The sequence below is a fragment of the Dermacentor variabilis genome, chromosome 4 (assembly GCF_050947875.1).
Source record: "Dermacentor variabilis isolate Ectoservices chromosome 4, ASM5094787v1, whole genome shotgun sequence".
Taxonomy (NCBI): domain Eukaryota; kingdom Metazoa; phylum Arthropoda; class Arachnida; order Ixodida; family Ixodidae; genus Dermacentor; species Dermacentor variabilis.
Window position 1 is genome coordinate 139,434,200 of NC_134571.1, and position 18,674 is coordinate 139,452,873.

Here is an 18,674-nt window from a genome sequence, read left to right on the forward strand (position 1 = left end):
CCACGCGTGGCTGGAAGTGGCTGGAAGTCTAACCCTTCGCGCCGTCTTCAATCGGCCTTGTTCAGCGGCAGGGAACCGTCGCCTGAGCTGCAGCCGGCGCGGTGTGGCCGGTCGCTTATTATTTTCCTCTCCTTTCTTCGAGTAGCCATATAGATTAAAAAAAGAAGGTGAGTCGATCGGGAAGATATATAGCCCGACGGCTCGTAGATATACGACTTTGGCGCGAGCGCAGATAACAGCCGTGGGGCGACCACGGGTCGATCGGTTGAGCCGTTCCCGGCGCTTCTGCGGACTCGCTCGACATTATTTCGGAGGCAGACTTGTTTGAGCCACGGTATGCGAAAACGCCCGTGTACTTAGATTTGGGTGCACGTTAAAGAACCCCAGGTGATCGAAATTTCCGGAGTCCCGCCCCACTACGGCTTGCCTCGTAATCAGAAAGTGGTTTTGGCACGTAAAACCCGGTAAGTTTATTATTTTTTTGATGTGCAACTGATTTGATTTCATTATCCAAGTAACTGAACTCAATATAGCTATAGCCGCTTGACGAACACATTCAAGGACACCTCGTTGTTTATTCCCATGTGCAGCATGCGCAGGTTCACATCCGTGCGGTGCTATAAGACTATACGTGCGTCAGTGGTCACGTAAGTTTCGTCACTGACTTCGACGGGAAAGTGAAAGGAAACTGGCACGAAAAAATCTGTGATAGGATTTATAGGAAACGCTTCCGCATCGAAACTCCTTATGTATATGAAAAGTCTAGAAACCCGCACGGTACACGCACATTGTTTGAATGATTCGATCGAAATCGCAAAGCCACCCGTTTTGGACGTTATGAAACATGGTTACTGCAGCGCTAAGGAAGACGAAGACATATGAACACCAAATGCGTTACCTTGGGGCGGAAATGTCTTTCAAACTCGAAAAAAAGAAAATTCAACCTTCATTCACCGACGTCGAATTCTCTCCTTAACCTTTTTATCGGCACAGGGCTGGTCTGTGCTCCCTCTCCGCGATGCAGCCCATTCTGCAGAGAAGAGACATGTTATTTTATTTAATTATTGTTATTCTATCGCCAGTTGGCGAACGCAAGAAAGAACAATTTTAGTAGTATGGCGTTTTTAGACAAATTGGAGTGAACTTTTCAATTCCAGAAATTCTTTCTTTGGGAGCCTCCTCTCTTGGTGTCACAAGGATGCTTGCCCAGCCGTGAAGAATATGCCCAAGTCAACTTTCTAGTTGAACTTCTAGTACGTTACGTCATTTTTCATTTATTGGATTCTTCCCCGAATGGTCCGCTTGTTTTATAGTTAGTAGTTGTTTTCTAGCGTTGTCGGCGGCTACGTGGATTAACTTCTACGACCTTGTCGCTATCTGTGACGTCTCACTCACACGGGTGCACTCGCGCATTCCGTCGCCGTCGAAACGCGACCACGGCGGGGCGAGGATATACCAGTGCTACGTGTACAATGCGAGGTCCAGGCGAAGCAAGCGCCGGTGAAACGTTATAGAGACGCAGCGACCGCCTGTATTTCTGTATTTCTTCTTATAGAACTAACGACAAAGGCTAGGTGGAGGTCAGTCGACCTGCGTCGCTTTCGGCTCCATCTTGCATCTGCGAGGCAATCAATGCATTCGTAGTAAGGTCAAGCTGGCCTTCTTCTAGCCAACATCATATTCATCTATATACCCGTGTATATATAGCGTAGGACTATATACACGTGGGCGCTTCATTTTCTTTTCCGTCCCGATGCCCTCGGGCTCACGTAACGCTATGTTACGTTAAAGTTACGTGGGCTGCGCTCACGTAACTCGTCGCGGTTCACTGTTAATCGTCGTGATCTTTGGTGGTATACCTTGGCTAGACAAGGAGAATCGACGCACTCTGCAAAAAACCAACGGCGTAGACATTAAAAAAAAAAAAATTGGAGGACGCTTAAGCTTCGCCTTCAAGAGTGGAACGCGACAGCGTTCCCGTCGACCCGCCAAGGGGTGTAAGACAATGGGCTACGGCGCAGCGACTACGCGCCCCGCATCGGACGCGGTGAGCGTCGAGCAACGCAGCGTTCGGCGCGACAACGAAATGTGCGCCTGAGCAAGCGACGCACGCCTGAGCCTTAGAAACAGCTCGTTTCTAAGGCAACACCGCGTTCACTAGAGGCGCTTTTGTACCGCTTTGAAGCATCGAACTCGTGGCTCAGTGGTAACGTCTCCGTCTCACACTCCGGAGACCCTGGTTCGATTCCCACCCAGCCCATCTTGGAAGTTGCTTTTTATTTATGAAGTGCCTGCCTTGATTTATCGCTCACGGCCAACGCCGCGGACGCCGACACCGACGCCGACGACACCGGCTTTTCTGCGACACGAGCTCCTTAACGCTATCGCGTTAAAAATTGCCGAAGGCATGGGCCTTTTGCCGTGCAAGATCCCAACCTTCAACTGCGCCGCGGTTACATAACGGAGTCGATTAAGACGCGCCTGAATGAAACGGTGCGTCCTTCCGCGGCCTTGGCTACGTGTGTACCGGGCCGCGCTGTGTGGATCCAGGGAGGGAGAACCGGCCGATCCGATCTGAAATCTCCGCGGAGTGCGAAGAATTAGCGCCGCACGCGTGTTGCATATACGCGCGAAAAACACCACGTATCGATCACGATCTCGGGGTTATGTACGCGTTGCAGGCTTCCCTGCAGAAGCGACAAATCTTCGACGGAGCGCGCAATCGCGTCCTTCACGGATTTCCTCAACGGCACAACGACCTTTCCTGCAGGCCATCGTGCAGCTGCACTGTGACGTAATAGTTTGATGGCGCCGTGGCGACTCTGGCTTATAGCCGGCAAACCTGCAGTTTATCCTTAGAAACGGGCGAGCCAAAGTTATAGGGGACGCTGTCAAGAAGAGTGGGCAAGAAGAGCATAGAAGCAAATTGGACTTTCGTATTTTTTTTCTTTTTGTTCTGGGTTGCGCAGAGCTCCCTTCGTGCACTGTTTCTGAAACTGCCCATTATCCCGGTGCATTGTTCGAAGGACGGCATAAATGTGTATCCCGCTTATATACGGGCGGGTATTACGCGGTGCGCAGAATTTCTGGAGGAGGACGGATGTTCACATGTCCCGGTTCATTCACCAACACGTGCATTTCTTACCTCCATTTCTGCCGTCACTGTCCGTTGGCGATTCACAAAACTCGAGTTCTTTCATTAACCCACACCTTACCGCTTATTCTTCATCGCCCCTCATTATTCAAGACAATGTTTAAAAAAGTTGTATTCGATGGCATGGCAAAAGGCGCGCTGTGCGTAACAGTGGCATGTCTTGCACTATCATTTTGAAGCGGGCGTAAGCAAAACAAACGCTTCGAAAAAATATACAAAACAATTATAATGTGTAAACACTGAAAAAAAGGGGGGGGGGGGCAGAAGGAGAGTATTATTTACGACAATCGGCAGTTACAGCCGTTTTTGCATTTACAGCGAGATTCCGGGTTAAGTGACGCGGTCTCGTTGGTCACGTAGAGATGCATATAAGCTGCTCCCGTCACACTACTTTTGTCAGCGTCCACGAATACAGCGCTCCAATCGAGCACACCTCCGAGCCACGTGCTCCTGATAAGTTAAGCACGTGCAGACGAGAGATACTGCTCCATATTGGAGATTAATTTCGGCGAAGGCTCGCGGTCTTTATTAATTAGGGAAGCGGAGCGGTTGCCATGCATTATGGAGCGAACGTCATCAAGATCGGATGGGGCGAGGGAAGGGGGGATTGGCGGCTGAAGTAGGTGATACGAGGACCTAAATAAAGGCTCAGCCATCGCAGTACAGTGCGCAAACATATGCGGAACTGGCAAACAGTTTGACAAGCTCTTGGCGTTTCCCCGCGCCGATATATCTGGAACACCGGATACTAAACGGGCACGCCTGTTTATCATGAGGCGTGTGAGCAGTAAAATGCGTTCTGCTGCTGATAAACGTTCTACATGAGCTTTCCAATGCGGAAATGACGATGTATGGCCTCAATAACGAACGAGCGCCGAGTGGTAAAGACTGAATTCGAGTCTACGAAATTGTTTCCCCAGTTTTGACACACATGGTCCGGTCTGCTTAGATGGGAGCAAATTTGGACGTTTAGTTTGTGCAGCTCTTCGGTCGCTAGTCATATTTAGGGGAGATATTGTTAGTTTATGTGTTTGTGTTGTATATTGCGTATAGTTGGCGGTATAACTTTAGTGCCTTCTTCGTGACTACTCAGTAATGCAAGAAATTAATTGCCGATATACTGTGTGACCGTCATATTAATAGGGCAGCTTTACGCACTAGCTAGGCGACGACGCTGCAATCAATAATTCGCGAGTTTTTCGACTCGTTGGAACTGATTTAAGCACCTTCATCACCATTAAAAAAAGTTATTTCCTTACACAAGGTTCATCACTGTGACAAAACATTCCAAGTTTACAACTCCTTTTATTTTTCGGTTCACTTGCGTGCGCTTAGGGGTTAATCTCGCAGCTTCTTCAGGCGACTGTCTTCTAGCGTTGTTGATGAAGTTTGATCTGGCAAACCTTGTTTCATGCAAATGCGTCGTATGCTTAGAATTTAGCTCAAAGAACGACGAGCTGCAGCGCTGCGCAGAGCTATGATCTAAACAACGGTTTCTTCTAAGATATACGTGTAGTTGACGTATATAGTAGCGTGTGCAACTATAGGACAAAACACCACGGAAGCAAGAAACCACTGTGTAATCTTGCACCCTTTATGTGTCCTTACATCGAGGCTGTGTATGTACGCTGCAATAATCCCCAAACCTGTAAAATAGCCAGGCGTAATTCGTCGTCCGGGCGTGGAAATTATAGGACTTCAGCAACGATCGCGCGGTTATCATCGCGTAAGCTCTCGTCTCTAATGCTTCCACATCAACTCAGCGGTGCCTGGCGGGCACTCTTCTCACACGACGTCACCTCTGTTCGAGAAAGTTCGACGGATTCTCGAGAGACATGCAAATAACTTTTCGCCCAAGCCGGTCGCGATGCATATCCCTCCTGTATGCTGTGCGCGCCTTATCTTTGCTTATTTTTGGCCTGGACGTGCCCAGCAGCACTTTGCGCCCGAGAGTTGGCACGGATTGCCTTAGGGGCCGCAGCCTTGACATTCTCCGGTCGGCCGTCTGAGCCCCGGACAAAGAACAGAGCAAAGAAGCGCGGCTCGGCGTTGCTATACGGCGCTCGCGTTTATTTTTAGGCCGGCACGCTCTTCGAGGCGGATGGCCCCCCTTCGAGATCGAGAGACGAGAAGCCTATAGGGCGCGCCGCCCCAGAGAGATGTGTGCATTATAGCACAGCTGGAAATGCTGGCGCGCGCACAGCTGTGCGTGTAGTTCCAAGAAGCACGGCCGCTTGAGAAGATCTTGTCTTGGGCCTCGAGGAGGATCGTGTATACACGCGATACCTTGCCCAAATGAGCCGTCTGTGTAGTGCATTGAAATCGACCGAAATTTTATTTGAGCGTATGGCGCGATAAACCCACGCGGGAGGAAAGGAAGTATCGGAACGACCGAGTATTATGTTATACGTAAATAAAAACAAAATGTCACGTGACGAATATATAAAACATATCCGTCATGAGATAAGGAATAGCTGTAACAACGTTTAATTTTTTTTTAATCACGTCTCAAAATAAGGCGGAGTTCGGGTGCTGTTGGAACGTCGACAACGGGGCTAGCTAGTCCGTTCCGTTATTTCAGAACGCATATATATATAGTTTATTTAAGCGCGAATTCACAATGGAAGGGTCGGGTATGCTTAACGTCCCCTGCGCTGCGAGCTGAATCCGCTTTGCATACTGATTACTGTGTATTAGTATATAACGTATCAAGGTCGTTTTAGTGTATGCAAGCCGCACGCGTGTATTCGTAGGAACGTAAAAGCGCCGTGTTGGTAAAACTGTCCGGGGCGGTCGGGTTCTTGCGGTGCGTGTACCGACGTCTGCATGCGCGTATGCATGCACTTGGTGATAAATGCGCGGCTTCTTTATAGAGTTCGCAAACACCACCGCAGACCGCTTGCGCGACCGCGCACGAATGATTACGGAGGAGGCCTTTGAGACATGCGGCGACGAGTGCCACTTGGCAGATGTGCAGCTAGCTGTCCAAGCGAGGCCGCGCCCGCGAACGCGTGAATGCCGTTTTCTGCACGAGCGCCTGACTGTCGAGTGCGTCGCTTTATGATTTTAAAGCGAAAGCTTTACCATGGCTTTACTGGCAGTGTACTTGCGATTTCGCCGTGGCGGTGCTCCGAGGAGGCACATGACGTCACAACGCGCGCCTCGCCGCGGATATTTCTCTCTCTCTCTCTCTCGCTCCCTAGGCACTACTGCGCATGCGCCGCTAGTAGCACCGAGCCACAGGTGTTCCGCCGCTGCGCAGCGCCGCGCCTTTCCGCCGCCGCCGTTTGGGATGATGTCACACCGCGTTCCTCGTTGCGCTCGCCTCCGCTCGCTTTTTTTTAATGCCTCGCCACATCTGTGATGGGTGGTGCCGGTGAGAAGCGCAGCAACGAGTATATAGACTGGTTGGTCTCTGTCTAATCTATAACTGCTGTAGCGCGCACTTACGCGTGTGGTCGGTTCGTGTAAACGCGAAGAAAACGAGCATTGCTAAAGAAACGCCGTCGTCCTATATTTGTACATGATGAGAGCCTCCCACGCGGGACATCTCCGAGTATGCCGTTGTTTCGTTTCAACCGAATTCGCCCTGCCTCCGAGAGCTTCCTTATCTTGTAACTGCATGTGGTCCCCATACTATACCGTCGACAGGAAATCTCCATTTCCTTGGTATTGAAGCAGCGCACCGTTTGACACGTACACGCACACATAGAAAGGACGTATACCAGCGCCTGTGTATATGTCATTTCTATGTGAGCGTGTACCTGTCAAATGTAAGTGCGCTGCTTCAATATCATGGCTCACCAACTAGCCCACCAGTATCTTTTGAGCTTTCCTTGGAAACCGTTTTGTACGACTGACGGCTATAGGCCGCCGCATGTCTTTTCTGTGTTGCGCATGACCGGTCCCGTAGAAACGTAAAACAAACATATGTAAACACCTTTGGATACGTACCAGTGCGTTCTGTGCTATATACGAAGGCTTCCAATGGCGAATGGGGGAGTCCAATATATTTTTTACCGTATCATCTGTTACCGGCCCTGCCGATCGAGTGTTCTTCACGCATGCGCATACCCCCGGGCAGCTGCGGCAAACGCTTTCCGAACACTGGACGATGTCGTAAAGATAAGGCGGCAACGCTGTGTTAAGAGCTGTTGTATATAGTGCTTTCTGTTGCATTCGAGTTCACCGCAGCGGGCGTGCGATTGCCTGCCTGACCACCTGGTGTATTTGACGTGCGATACGGCACTGTCGTTTAACTGTCGCGTCACTCTCTGACAGGAGCGGCTGAAACTGCACTTGTCATGCTGGCGGCGCGGATGCCTTATCAGGTTATACATTTACCCTGTTAGCGCCATGCCTGCGCCGTTAAATTTGGCCCTGTATAGCATGACGTCTGCCGCGATGGCTCGCGGGGCGTGATTACGTTAGGACGTCCTGTACAACGTCAAACCACAGCAGAAGCAGGCGGCTTTCGCAGAAACTGTACAACCAGTTCGCGGCCACTCGTATGAAGTATATGCACATACTCTTGGAACTCTGCCGCATTGCACGGGGCGTGTGTGGAAGTCAGGCGCTACCCCGCCGAGCTCGCGCCGACATTGTTTCTACTTATTTTGTATGCGTCTGACCTTGGCGCCACGATAGACGGATAGCAGTACGTGGTCGTGAGGCTGCGAGTAGCCGCGGGCCCCCCCTCGTATGTAACCTTGACGCGATAGATCATGGCGGCCGCGCTAACGGGGTCAGAAGACTTCATGCGACGGCAAGTTCAGCGGCAGGAACGTGCATTTTGCTCGGGTTCTTTCTCACAGCGCTCGTTTGTGACAACTTAGGCTACTCCGCGAGTCATGTTAATTTGCATCTGAATAAGTCCGAATGTGGACAGAGCTCCCCCCTTAAAGGCGGTGCAACGAGCAAAGCTCATTTTACACGCAACAGCTCCTTTTGAGTACGTCATCGACGCATGTGAATGCGCGTGCAGCAACGTTTGCTCAAACTCGGTGACATAGCGCACTAAGAATAAGAAGAAGGAAAAAAAAAAATTAGGGCGACGCGTTCCGCCTCGACGCAGTGCATCGGAAGAGGCCGCTCTGACCTCTACCAAGGTGATGCTTCGCCGAAGTGGCGAGAGACTGCAGGAAAAAAAAAGGGAGAAAAGGGTTCGGATGGAGGCCGGCGCCGGCGAGTCTGGCGCAGGCGAGTCGCGCGATGCCTCCTCCGTCGGAACCGCGATAAAGCGGGTATATCGACGCGTGCCACAACACTGAAGGAGATAATCGCACTGCGGCACGGAGCAGCGCGATATGTCAGAAGTGGGAGGAAGCGGCAAGAGATAGCGCCCAGCATGACTGGCGCGCGCCTTGACACTGCGTGACGTCATCGCTGCGATTGCGCGGCTCACTTCGAAGAAAGTGGGTGGGAGTGTTCTCTCGAGTACATTCGTGCGCTGTGATAGAGGGGAGAGGAGGGTGGAGAGTCACTCGCGTGTGGCGGTCTATGTAGTTCGGCGCGCGTTCAGGGCACGGTGAAGTGTGCCCGATAACGGGAATATGGGCGCTTTTCCGACTATGTGAGAACACTCGGAACGCGGTGGCCGGCACGTTCGTAAAAAAGGCGGGAGAGCGAAGCGACAATCGCTCGGCCTTTCTTGTAACGTTGTAATTGTTCTGGAACGTTCTCCTCGGGTGGACGTGACTCCTGAACGTGTAGTGACAGTGCATGTTTGTTCAGTCATACAGTATAGTTCGTTCCGGGTTCCATGCGATTACTTTCCTAAATTGGCAGATTTCTGTTTTTTTTTATGTTCATTACTTTCAATGAATAGTGTTCGCCGATTCCTTTCTTTTTCTTTTTTTGTCCCTCTTTCATGTCAGCATGCTTATCTGAAATTTGTGTTTAATTCATTTTTTTGTTTTATTTACATCCCCTCTTATTGCTCGTAGTTGTGCGACCTTGGCCATGTATATCACTACGACAAAAGGGTCCACTACATTACTGCCACTGCTGCTGGAACTACTACTAGTAGTACTACTACTACCACCACAACCACCTACCGAATTGCGCAATAAAACAGCAAACGGCAGCTGATTATACCCACTGCAACAAATATGCGCCTTTAAGCGTATAATTCCATGATTGAAGCGACACTTGCTACGCCTTCTTTTCCGGGGTTAATTAGGCGCGTCTGCTCGGTCACGTCCTCGCAGGGTGACGTGGGCTGGCCCTGGAGATGATGCCGGTATAGTGAACTGGTCCGATCCCGGAGGCGGCGTGGTGAATATCGGGCCGATCCCGGAGGCAGTGCAATCCGGATCGGCTGAACGACGGTTACTCGCGTTGTGATCGCTATGCTGCAAAACGCGTTGCACTGGACGAACAGTTTTATAGCATTTATTTGACCCCTTCGCGAAGGCATCGCTTCGCACATATTTAAAGCGTACCACGTTGCAGCTTCACAAGTTTCTCTTCCTTACATTTCTGTCAAGAAATTTAAGTATTCCGTCTTCGACTCCATTTTTTCGTGCAGTGCATACTCGGTTCGATTCTATAGGAGGTTCACACTCGTATACCCACTGCTGCAGGTTTCAAACCCGGTAACATGCAGAACGTAGACGAGAACGCACCGTTTTTTTTTCTCTCAAAAGAGCTACTTCCCTATATCATAGAGTTTCCTACAATAATTACTAGAGGGAACTGCAATCGTTGACCCACCACGAGATTGATGGCAAGTACATGGATTTTGTCTGATCTCCGTACTTGTGGATTCAGGCGTTCTTTTGGATTCGTTTACTACGCTTTGTTTGCCTTCATTGCCGTAAATTTCAGAGCAATGTATACTTTTCGAGGAGCACAAGACACGCACACTCGCTACTAATTGCAACGGTTCAGCTTGTCGAGGTGGCCAAATCGAGACGCGCCAAGCGTCTCGAGGCGCTGCAGCTCGCCCGCGATAAATTCGCAAGGGCGTTATGCGTCGCTTGTCGATGCATGCGCCCGTGGCGTGATGATTTCAATAGTGGGCGTCTGTGCTATAGTAGAAGACTTGAGCTCGAATCCTGCCGTCGGACAATTTTAATAATGTCGATTTAATTATTAACGCGATAGCGTTAGGGAGCTCGTGTCGCAGAAAATCCGGTGTCGTCGGCGTCCGCGGCGTTGGCCGTGAGCGATAAATCACGGCAGGCACTTCATAAATAAAAAGCAACTTCCAAGATGCGCTGGGTGGGAATCGAACCAGGGTCTCCGGAGTGTTAGACGGAGACGTTACCACTGAGCCATGAGTTCGATGCTTCAAAGCGGTACAAAAGTGCCTCTAGTGAAAGCGGTGTTGCCTTAGAAACGAGCTGTTTCTAAGGCTCAGGCGTGCGTCGCTTGCTCAGGCGCACATTTCGTTGTCGCGCCGAACGCTGCGTTGCTCGACGCTCACCGCGTCCGATGCGGGGCGCGTAGTCGCTGCGCCGTAGCCCATTGTCTTACACCCCTTGGCGGGTCGACGGGAACGCTGTCGCGTTCCACTCTTGAAGGCGAAGCTTAAGCGTCCTCCAATTTTTTATTGCTCAGTACATTGTTGAAAACGACGAGCGTACAACGTCACGAAGCCGTTTCGAGCCAGAAGGACGGAAGTTTAGGCAAACCCACGTACTTCCTACAATGCCCATGCTAGCGCAAGCGCTCCCAGTGCAGCTCTCTCATAATCAGAAAGTGGTTTTGGCACGTAAAACCCCAAATATTATTATTATTAGTGCAGCTCTCGTAGACAGCAGCGCCAGAGTTGTCTCTATGCTCGCGGACAGCTCTTTCTGTGGCAGTGAAGGGAAAGCTATACGGGCTCGTGGCTGCTGCACGGGTGCTACGGCGCCGAGTAGACCGCCAGCGTTTCACAGTGCTTTCGGTTGCTCGGAACAGACGCCGCGGGTCGACGCAGCTTCCACGTGCGACGGTTTCGCGTTTGCCCAGACGCGGAAGAGAGCAGCCGCAAACTAACTAAACTTTTACACATTCATTGGTGTGTTTTATCTTACTTAACTGTCGCTAAGAAGGTGTCTTGTGTTTTCCATTCCCCAGCGTAAGCTAACGCAGATGAAAACGCGCGACTCCTTTCAGAGGCGCTCTCACTTGTGCGTGCTTTGCCTCCGTAGCTTTCCCTTCGTTGCCACAGAAAGCTGTCCGCGGGTATAGACCCTTTTCATGCTTAGAAACGGAGTTCCCAGAAGACTTCCGGTTAAGGCCGCAGTAGTGACATATGTTACAATAGCCTATAAACTTATAGGACCCTCCAGCTAGCACCAGTTTTGCTGCAGAGTTGTAACGTTTGACAGGTGAATTGTAGTGTTAAGTGAAAAAAAAAAAAAGCCCCTACGTGAGCTTGATGTTCAGCGCACGTTCCTTATATCTGAAAACACCAAGAATGTGTGCCTGGAGTATACTATGCGACAGAAATACTTCTTTTTTTCTTGGCTAACTGGACTGTCGAAAATGGCCGACCGGAAGTTTCCTGGGGTCATGAACGCACTGCTGCCACATCGCGGATGCAAAAGGTCTATACATATATTAATATGTATAGATATGTTTGTCATGGCACAAAGGCTAAATTGGATATGGGGGAGACAACGGAGGGAAAAGAAGTATCATTGCATGAAACCCCATGTTCCTTATCTCTCCGAGCCAGTGGCCTGATAGCGCGAGCGCCGCGCATTCGTACGAATCGCGGAAGTTGAGCGTGTAAACGCGTCGGTGGCGTTGCGGAACGGGTGGACGAAAGCGCAGCGCAAGGACCGCCGTTGCAGTGCTTCTCTCTCTCTCTATCGCACCACGTATCGGACTCGCTCGCTTCCCCTATACACACACGCACGTGTCGACGACGGCACATAATTGGCTTTTCCGAGAGCTCTCGCGGGGGAGAACGAGGCTGCTGCACAGTTCGAGCGAACTGCCATAACACACTGAGTGAGGCTCAAGTGTATCACTGTGGCGCGACTTCCGCTGTTGCTGTGTTGCGCAAAGGCCGATTGAGTGTGCCGCGGTGTGCGCTGCGTGTTTCGGGAGAAGGAAGGAGATATATGATAATAAGAAGCAGGAGGAACAGCGTGGAGTGCAATATTATAAAAGCTGTTTTATAATCGTGTTCGGTCAGTCTGACTGTTCGGCTATGCATTTATTTGTCTTGTTTTGTTTCTACTTTTTTTTTTCCTCCTCCACTTGGAATATAATTCTCTTACGTTTTGCACCCGTCACCCAGCACTCTTTGATCAATCCCCGTAGCGGGGCGGGTCCTGGGTATGAGCCGTAGGTGAGGATGAAGACCATCGTTATAATAGCGTTCGAATTTTCCCGCTCATTTTTGTCGACTTAATTTGTTCCTCGTCAGGAGCCACTGATGAGGACCCCATTTGTTTGTTTCTTTCTTTCTTTGCTCGATTTCTCTGCTTCGAGGGGAATGAGTCTCTGATCGGAGCATTTTCGCACCTTCTAATACAGTGAAGAATTCGCAATAAGCTGTTTTGCGCGCTCGTACTAAGCGTGTCTGTCTGTCTCTGTCCGGCTGTTTGTTTGTTCTTTCGTTCGTTCGTTCGATGGCTTCGTCTGACCAGACCGTCCTCTCTCTTCCCGCAGGCGAGACGACGACGTACGTGCTGCGCGTGGCCGTCCGCGCCCGCCAGCGCGCCCTGGGTCCGCTGCACCCGGGCTTCGACATCAACAGCATCATCCACGACGGCCTGTGCAAGCTGCTGCCGGAGAACGCGCACAAGCTGAGCAGCGGCCGCCTGCACGTCTCCCTCACGCGGGTGTCGGACGGCAAGAACGTGCTGCTCTCGCACTTCGAGTCCCGCGATCACCTCGTCGAGGTGGGTGCACGGCCGCAGGAGGTCGCGTCGAATAAACAATTCGGAGGACGCTTAAGGTTCGCATTTTGTAGAGTGGAACGCGATGGCGTTCAAAAGACCCTTGCTGCTTTTCATGCTTCCCGGCAAGTGCAGCTTACGTAACCGCAGCGTTTACCGGGAAACGCTGGCTGCGAAAAATATGTACGAAGGCGAGCTTTCTGGTGGAAACGTGGCCTCTTGCGTGGGTCGATCTTCTGTTATTGTTTGGCACTTTTAATATTTCAGTATGAGAAGGAGCTAACATAAGTCACCATGCGCTGTCGGTGTCTTTTCTTCATTACGTTTGTTTGTGGGCTGCCGTTCTCAAAATTCCGAGGAATAACTATGTAAAGAATGAAAGACAAGGTATGAGCAACTTTGGTGGCGCGGAAGGGGTTGGGTATGCGTGCTTCGGAATTTGGTTTGAAATCCTTTTTATCGAGGTGACGTCTGACACCGGATTGTCTGCGACACGGGTTCCTTAACGCTGTCGCGTTAAATGCCGCGCTTTCTGGCACTTCCCCTGTTGACCAACAAACGCGCGCCTCTGTAAACACGCGAGCGATAACGCCAGCATCCTTGCGCGACCGGGTTTTTTATGTACCGCAGAGCATGACAGTGCTTTTTCATGCTTACAAACAGAGTTCCCAGAAGACTTCCGGTTAAGCCGTCAGGAGCAACAGAAGTTGCATTGGCCTATAAACTTACAGGACCCTTCAGCTGGCACCAGCTTTGTTCGGGAGTTGGAGTATTTGACAATGAATTGTATTGTTAAGAGCAACAACAACAACAAAAAAAGCCCGCACCTGAGTTCGACATGTTGCGCACGTTCTTTTATCTGAAAACATCAAGAATATGAGCCTGCAGTGTAGTATGCGGCAAAATACTTCTTTTTTCTTGGCTAACATGACCATCGTAAATAGCTGACCGGAACTTCTCTGGGGTTATGAACGCAGTGCTGCCACATCGCGGATGAAAAAGGTGTAATCGCCGACAGCAGGCACGCGGTCGTGTTTTTCACAGAACGCGCAGAAAGTGGGTCGATCGAGTGCCGCGGAATCGACGCCACGGCCAATAACGTTTCTGCGCTTACGCGTTTCGTTACAAAACCGCGAGCTCGGCTGCGTACGATTGCGCGCTGAAAACGAGAGCGGTTAAGTCAGATACGCCAATGAGGCGCGGCCGATACCGCGGTATACGCGTGCCCGACCGGCTTCCGACGCTTCGCCACCGCCGATAAAAAGACCGCGCGCACCCGAAGGCTGCGGGGAGCGATACACAGCACGCGTGAACGGAACAATGTAAGCGCGTGTCCTGTGTTTATATACGGAGGTCTCTCTCAGGTCTCTTGTCGTTTCGCTATAAGGCCGTCCTACATATAGTCGTGTGCAACTGCTGCGGCATGACGTTGGGTTGACCCTATCTCTTTTTCTTATCGCTGCTCGAACTATCGGGTAAATAACGCCAGAACGCGCAACTTTGGCTGCTCGTAAGGCCCGACGAGAAAGTCTCGACAATGGCCGCAAAATGTGCGGGCTACCTGTAGTTGTTCGTGCGCGTCAGTGCGCAACCTATTGGCGCCTATCGGGAGCGCGACAAGAACGCAGGAACTGCGAGTATACGCGCACACCCGCGCAGACGCACCCGCATGTCCCGTGTCACAGGGACCTGTGACACTCGACAGTTCTGTTGCGCTTAGCGCTTCTTTGATATTTTGCCGATATTTCGCAGCCAGATCGCATTTTATGGTTCGAATGACCGGTTCATTATGTAACGCTTAGCGCTGCTATACCTACCCGGCTTTTACCAAGGGAAAAAAAGCGGCATGCGCATAAGCCTTCGTCTGCGCCCCCCCCCTCCCCCCTGTGTAAACTACGATTAAAGAAAATTCCGGAAGATACCATTTCAGGGTGACTGCCGATCGACGTTAATGCGATTAGCATTGTAGTAACGTATATAGCGACACACCGCACATTGCCGCCGCCAAAGACGCGTCATGTACGTGGCGTGTATGCAGTTGGGCTCCTCTCTCTCTCTCTGTCGCTCTTCGTTCTGGATACGCTGCGCCATCCAGCGGTGCCGCCGTGAAGTGCTCGCGTGGCGCGTGCCTTTACATATATTGAGTCAGGATTGTCTGATTTATGTATGACGCGGGTTCCTTTCCGCCCAGCAGCGGATGCTTTCCAAGTGATTTTCTTTTTGTCATTGAGCGGTGACACATACCACGTGACCCAAGTTGACGTCAAAGCGGTTCACTGAAGATCGGCAGATAACCACTGGCGTGCACCCATCTGCCATAAGTTGGCATGCACGGACTCAAACATCGATAGGTACCGGAAAGTGCACGGAGTATCCTGAGGATGGTAATCGCCCTAAAATTTGCACCCTCTGGGGCGTCTCTCGTCCCCAGACAACCGTCGATTACTTTGCGTGCACTTAATAGAGAGTTTTAGACTACGGGACGCAAGCGGCTTGCGTACGCAAGAACTAGGCGCCACGGTGCTGCGCGTGCGCAGACCCCTACGTCTAGGTGTGCGCATGCGCAGTACCGTCTCGCATTATATAAAGCATTTCTATATAACGCTGTGCTCGGAGCGCTTCGTCATGAAATGGCCGGCGCGTATATCGGCGTGACATGGCGCGTGTATAACTGACGGAAAAGTATCGGTTCCGCAACGCTATACGTAGAAAGTGTATTCAAGTTGAGTGGTTATCGTTTGTGGACACGTTAGCCCCAAAGGTTGTACATTATTTTTTCTTTCTTTTCTTAAAGTGACTGTCTTTCTTTCGTTTTCCCGTTCCCGTGGTGGTCGGTGGTCGGAAGTGGTTGGTTGTGTAATTTTCTCCGCCGGTGAAAAGGGCGCCTGCACTCTCGCTGTCTACTGCGTTCGTCGTCGAATTAATGCCGGCTATACAAGGTGTGTGTGTGTTTTTTTTTAGACAATAGACATATTTTTCTAAAGGAAAAAGCTATACCGCGTGAGACACCTGTCGTCTTGCATACGAGCTCTAAGGCGAAGCGGAAATACTTTGCCGCTCCTTAAGATACTCTGAAAAAAAAATTATTAATACCTTGATGTCAGCAGTTGATATGGAAGACTTGCGCAAGGCGTCGCAATTTATCGCATACCCCTTTCCTCACGCGACACACAGCCGCGCATGCATGCTTGACAGGCGAAGCGTATCAGTAGCTGCCGCGACTGGCCGAGACGTTCGGTTTCAAGCTTCCTCGCGCTTGTTGTCACGGGGCGTTTCCTGGTGATAGAAGGGCTGCCTTTCCCGCGCTCCCGCGGCGGAACTAAAGAAAGAAAGAAAAAAATGAATCGTGGCTGCACCTTCGCAGACCTGCCGTCTGAAAGGGAGCGCGTGACAGCGGGCGGGTCGATCGTACGATCGCCTCCTCCGGTCGGGCTGGCGCATTTCTTCGAGTCGGCTGCTTTTTCTTTTTTTTCTTCAAGGCTCTCTCCTTTCGTTGGCAGAAGAAGCCGGGCGAGCGAGCTACGCGCGCGTTTGTATCTGTTGCGATCGCCGCGGGAAGCGCCGCGCGTGGAAATCGCATCGGGCGCCGCGGGTTACGTAATCGGTCTCGACGTTCTCCGTTTTTTTCCTTCGACTCGCGAAGGCCACCAGGTATATGTGCGGCCAACTATGCTTTTTCGTCCTCGTTGATATAGTGCCCCCGCGTACGAGCGCATTCCGGTGCGCATCCGTCTGGAAGCGCCGTATACCGCACCGCGTCGCGGAAGCTTTAAAGCGCTGTGACCACGTGGCGCAGATTCTCGACGCGTTTTTTTTTTTTTTTTTTTAAGCGTTGCGTCGCCGTGCGTCAGCGCGTCCGTTTTTTGAATGCGCCATGACTGCCTTCTTACGCTGGCTCCAAAGTGTTCCATGTGGTCAGTAATTAAAGCAAGCCAGTGTGTGTGTCACGATACAATGTACAACATCGTCAACAACAACAACCATTATTATTATTATTATTATTATTATTATTATTATTATTAGTAGTAGTAGTAGTAGTAGTAGTAGTAGTAGTAGTAGTGGTAGTAGTAATATTTACCCCGTAATAGGCATTCCGCTCACTATAATAACGGAATTACGACTTCTCCGAAAGAGTATGCCACTATGTACGCTTGGCGACAGCTTTTGTTAAGTACACTTAGTGCGTTGCTGCCAATTAATCCGATCCGCAGACGCAGTCAGGGAGAGTTGCTTTAGCGAACGATAGACATCGACTCTCCGTGCGTTGGGCCGTAGGTCTCTCGTGGACTTCTGTGCTTCGCCGTAGGTGCTTGCTTCTGCGTAACCCGCAGACATTCCGCTAAGAATAGAACGTTCAAAGAGCAAGGGCGCAAGTCTAGTAGCTTTCTTTATAGACGCGTGATGCACGAGAAACATTCTGAATGAAGGACATCTTTATGTACCTCCCAGGCAGGTGTACCTGTAGACCTTCCGTAGACGGGCAAAAAGATCTTTGCCGGGACTTCGGTTAATGCTGTCTAGTTTCAGGTTCGATGACGTATACGAGACACCTATTTACAGACTATAGACTCGCCCTTTTATTGTGACTAACGCCAGCGCCGCTTCCACATCGCTGCGAGCGATTATTTGTTTATATCCTCGAAATCGTACGGTACGGCCCTCGTCCCAAGCGGCAAACTTCTTGTGTCTCTGTCACGGCTGGTGTTCGTGTATAGGTTTATCGACGTCGGCGTTATCTGGAGACGCGGATGCATGCGCCGCGGCGTTGCGTAATCTTATCGACGATTAGTGGATATCAGTCGCCGTCGCCGCTTATAAGTGAAAAGACCAAACAGTGTAAACCACAGCCAAGTCTTCTTTGGTGTCATGCAGCTGTCATAGTCATCATCGTCATCGGCCTATTTTCATGTCCACTGCCCCAGGAAGATGGCCTATCCCTGCGATCTCCAGTTACCGCTGTGTTGCGCTAGCTGATTACAAATCGCGCCGGCGAATTTCCTCATTTCATCAGCCCACCTAGTTTTCCGCATTAATTCCTAGACTGTGCTGCCCTTCCCTTGGTACCCATTCTGTAACTCCAGTGGTCCACCGGTTATCTATACCCTACGCATCGTGGCCTGCGAAGCTCTTATCTTTTTCTCTTAATGTCAATTGGAACTTTGGCTGTTTCCGTTTGCTCTCTCATCCACCACCGCTCTCTTGCTGTCTCTTAACCTCACACCTATCATTTTTCGTTCCATCGCTCTTTGTGCGGTCCTTAACTTGTTCTCGAGCTCATTTGTCAACGTCCAACTTTCTGCCCTATATGTTAGCACCGGTAGAATGCAATGGCTGTACACTTTTCTTTTCAGTGACAGTGGATTTCTTGCTTTCTCTTGATGCAGTATTGTCCAAGCTAGCTTTTCAAAATAAGGATGTGGTTATTATAGGTGATGTTAATATTAACTTGACACTGAAGGTATACCTCGTACACAACTTACACAAAAGCTCCCAGTCAGGATTTAATAATGCCTGCGGTATGCACTCCAACCATTTCTGTTGTTCTGTCAGCTTCCTTCTCACCATGAGGGTCCCCTGTGAGTAATTGACCTAGATAAACAAACTCCTATACATACTCTAAGGGCTGACTGGTGATGCTGAATTCTTGTTCCCTTACCAGGCTATTGAATATCATC

General features: G+C 50.5%; 1 protein-coding gene across 1 annotated transcript in view; it reads left to right on the forward strand.

The window, feature by feature from the left end:
- Positions 1-18,674, forward strand: part of LOC142579853 (uncharacterized) — a 73,958-nt gene that overhangs the window by 46,337 nt on the left and 8,947 nt on the right. Inside the window, exon 2 of the mRNA XM_075690470.1 lies at positions 12,770-13,002. Coding sequence (XP_075546585.1) covers positions 12,770-13,002 — 233 coding nt within the window. The remainder of the gene's footprint in view (positions 1-12,769; positions 13,003-18,674) is intronic.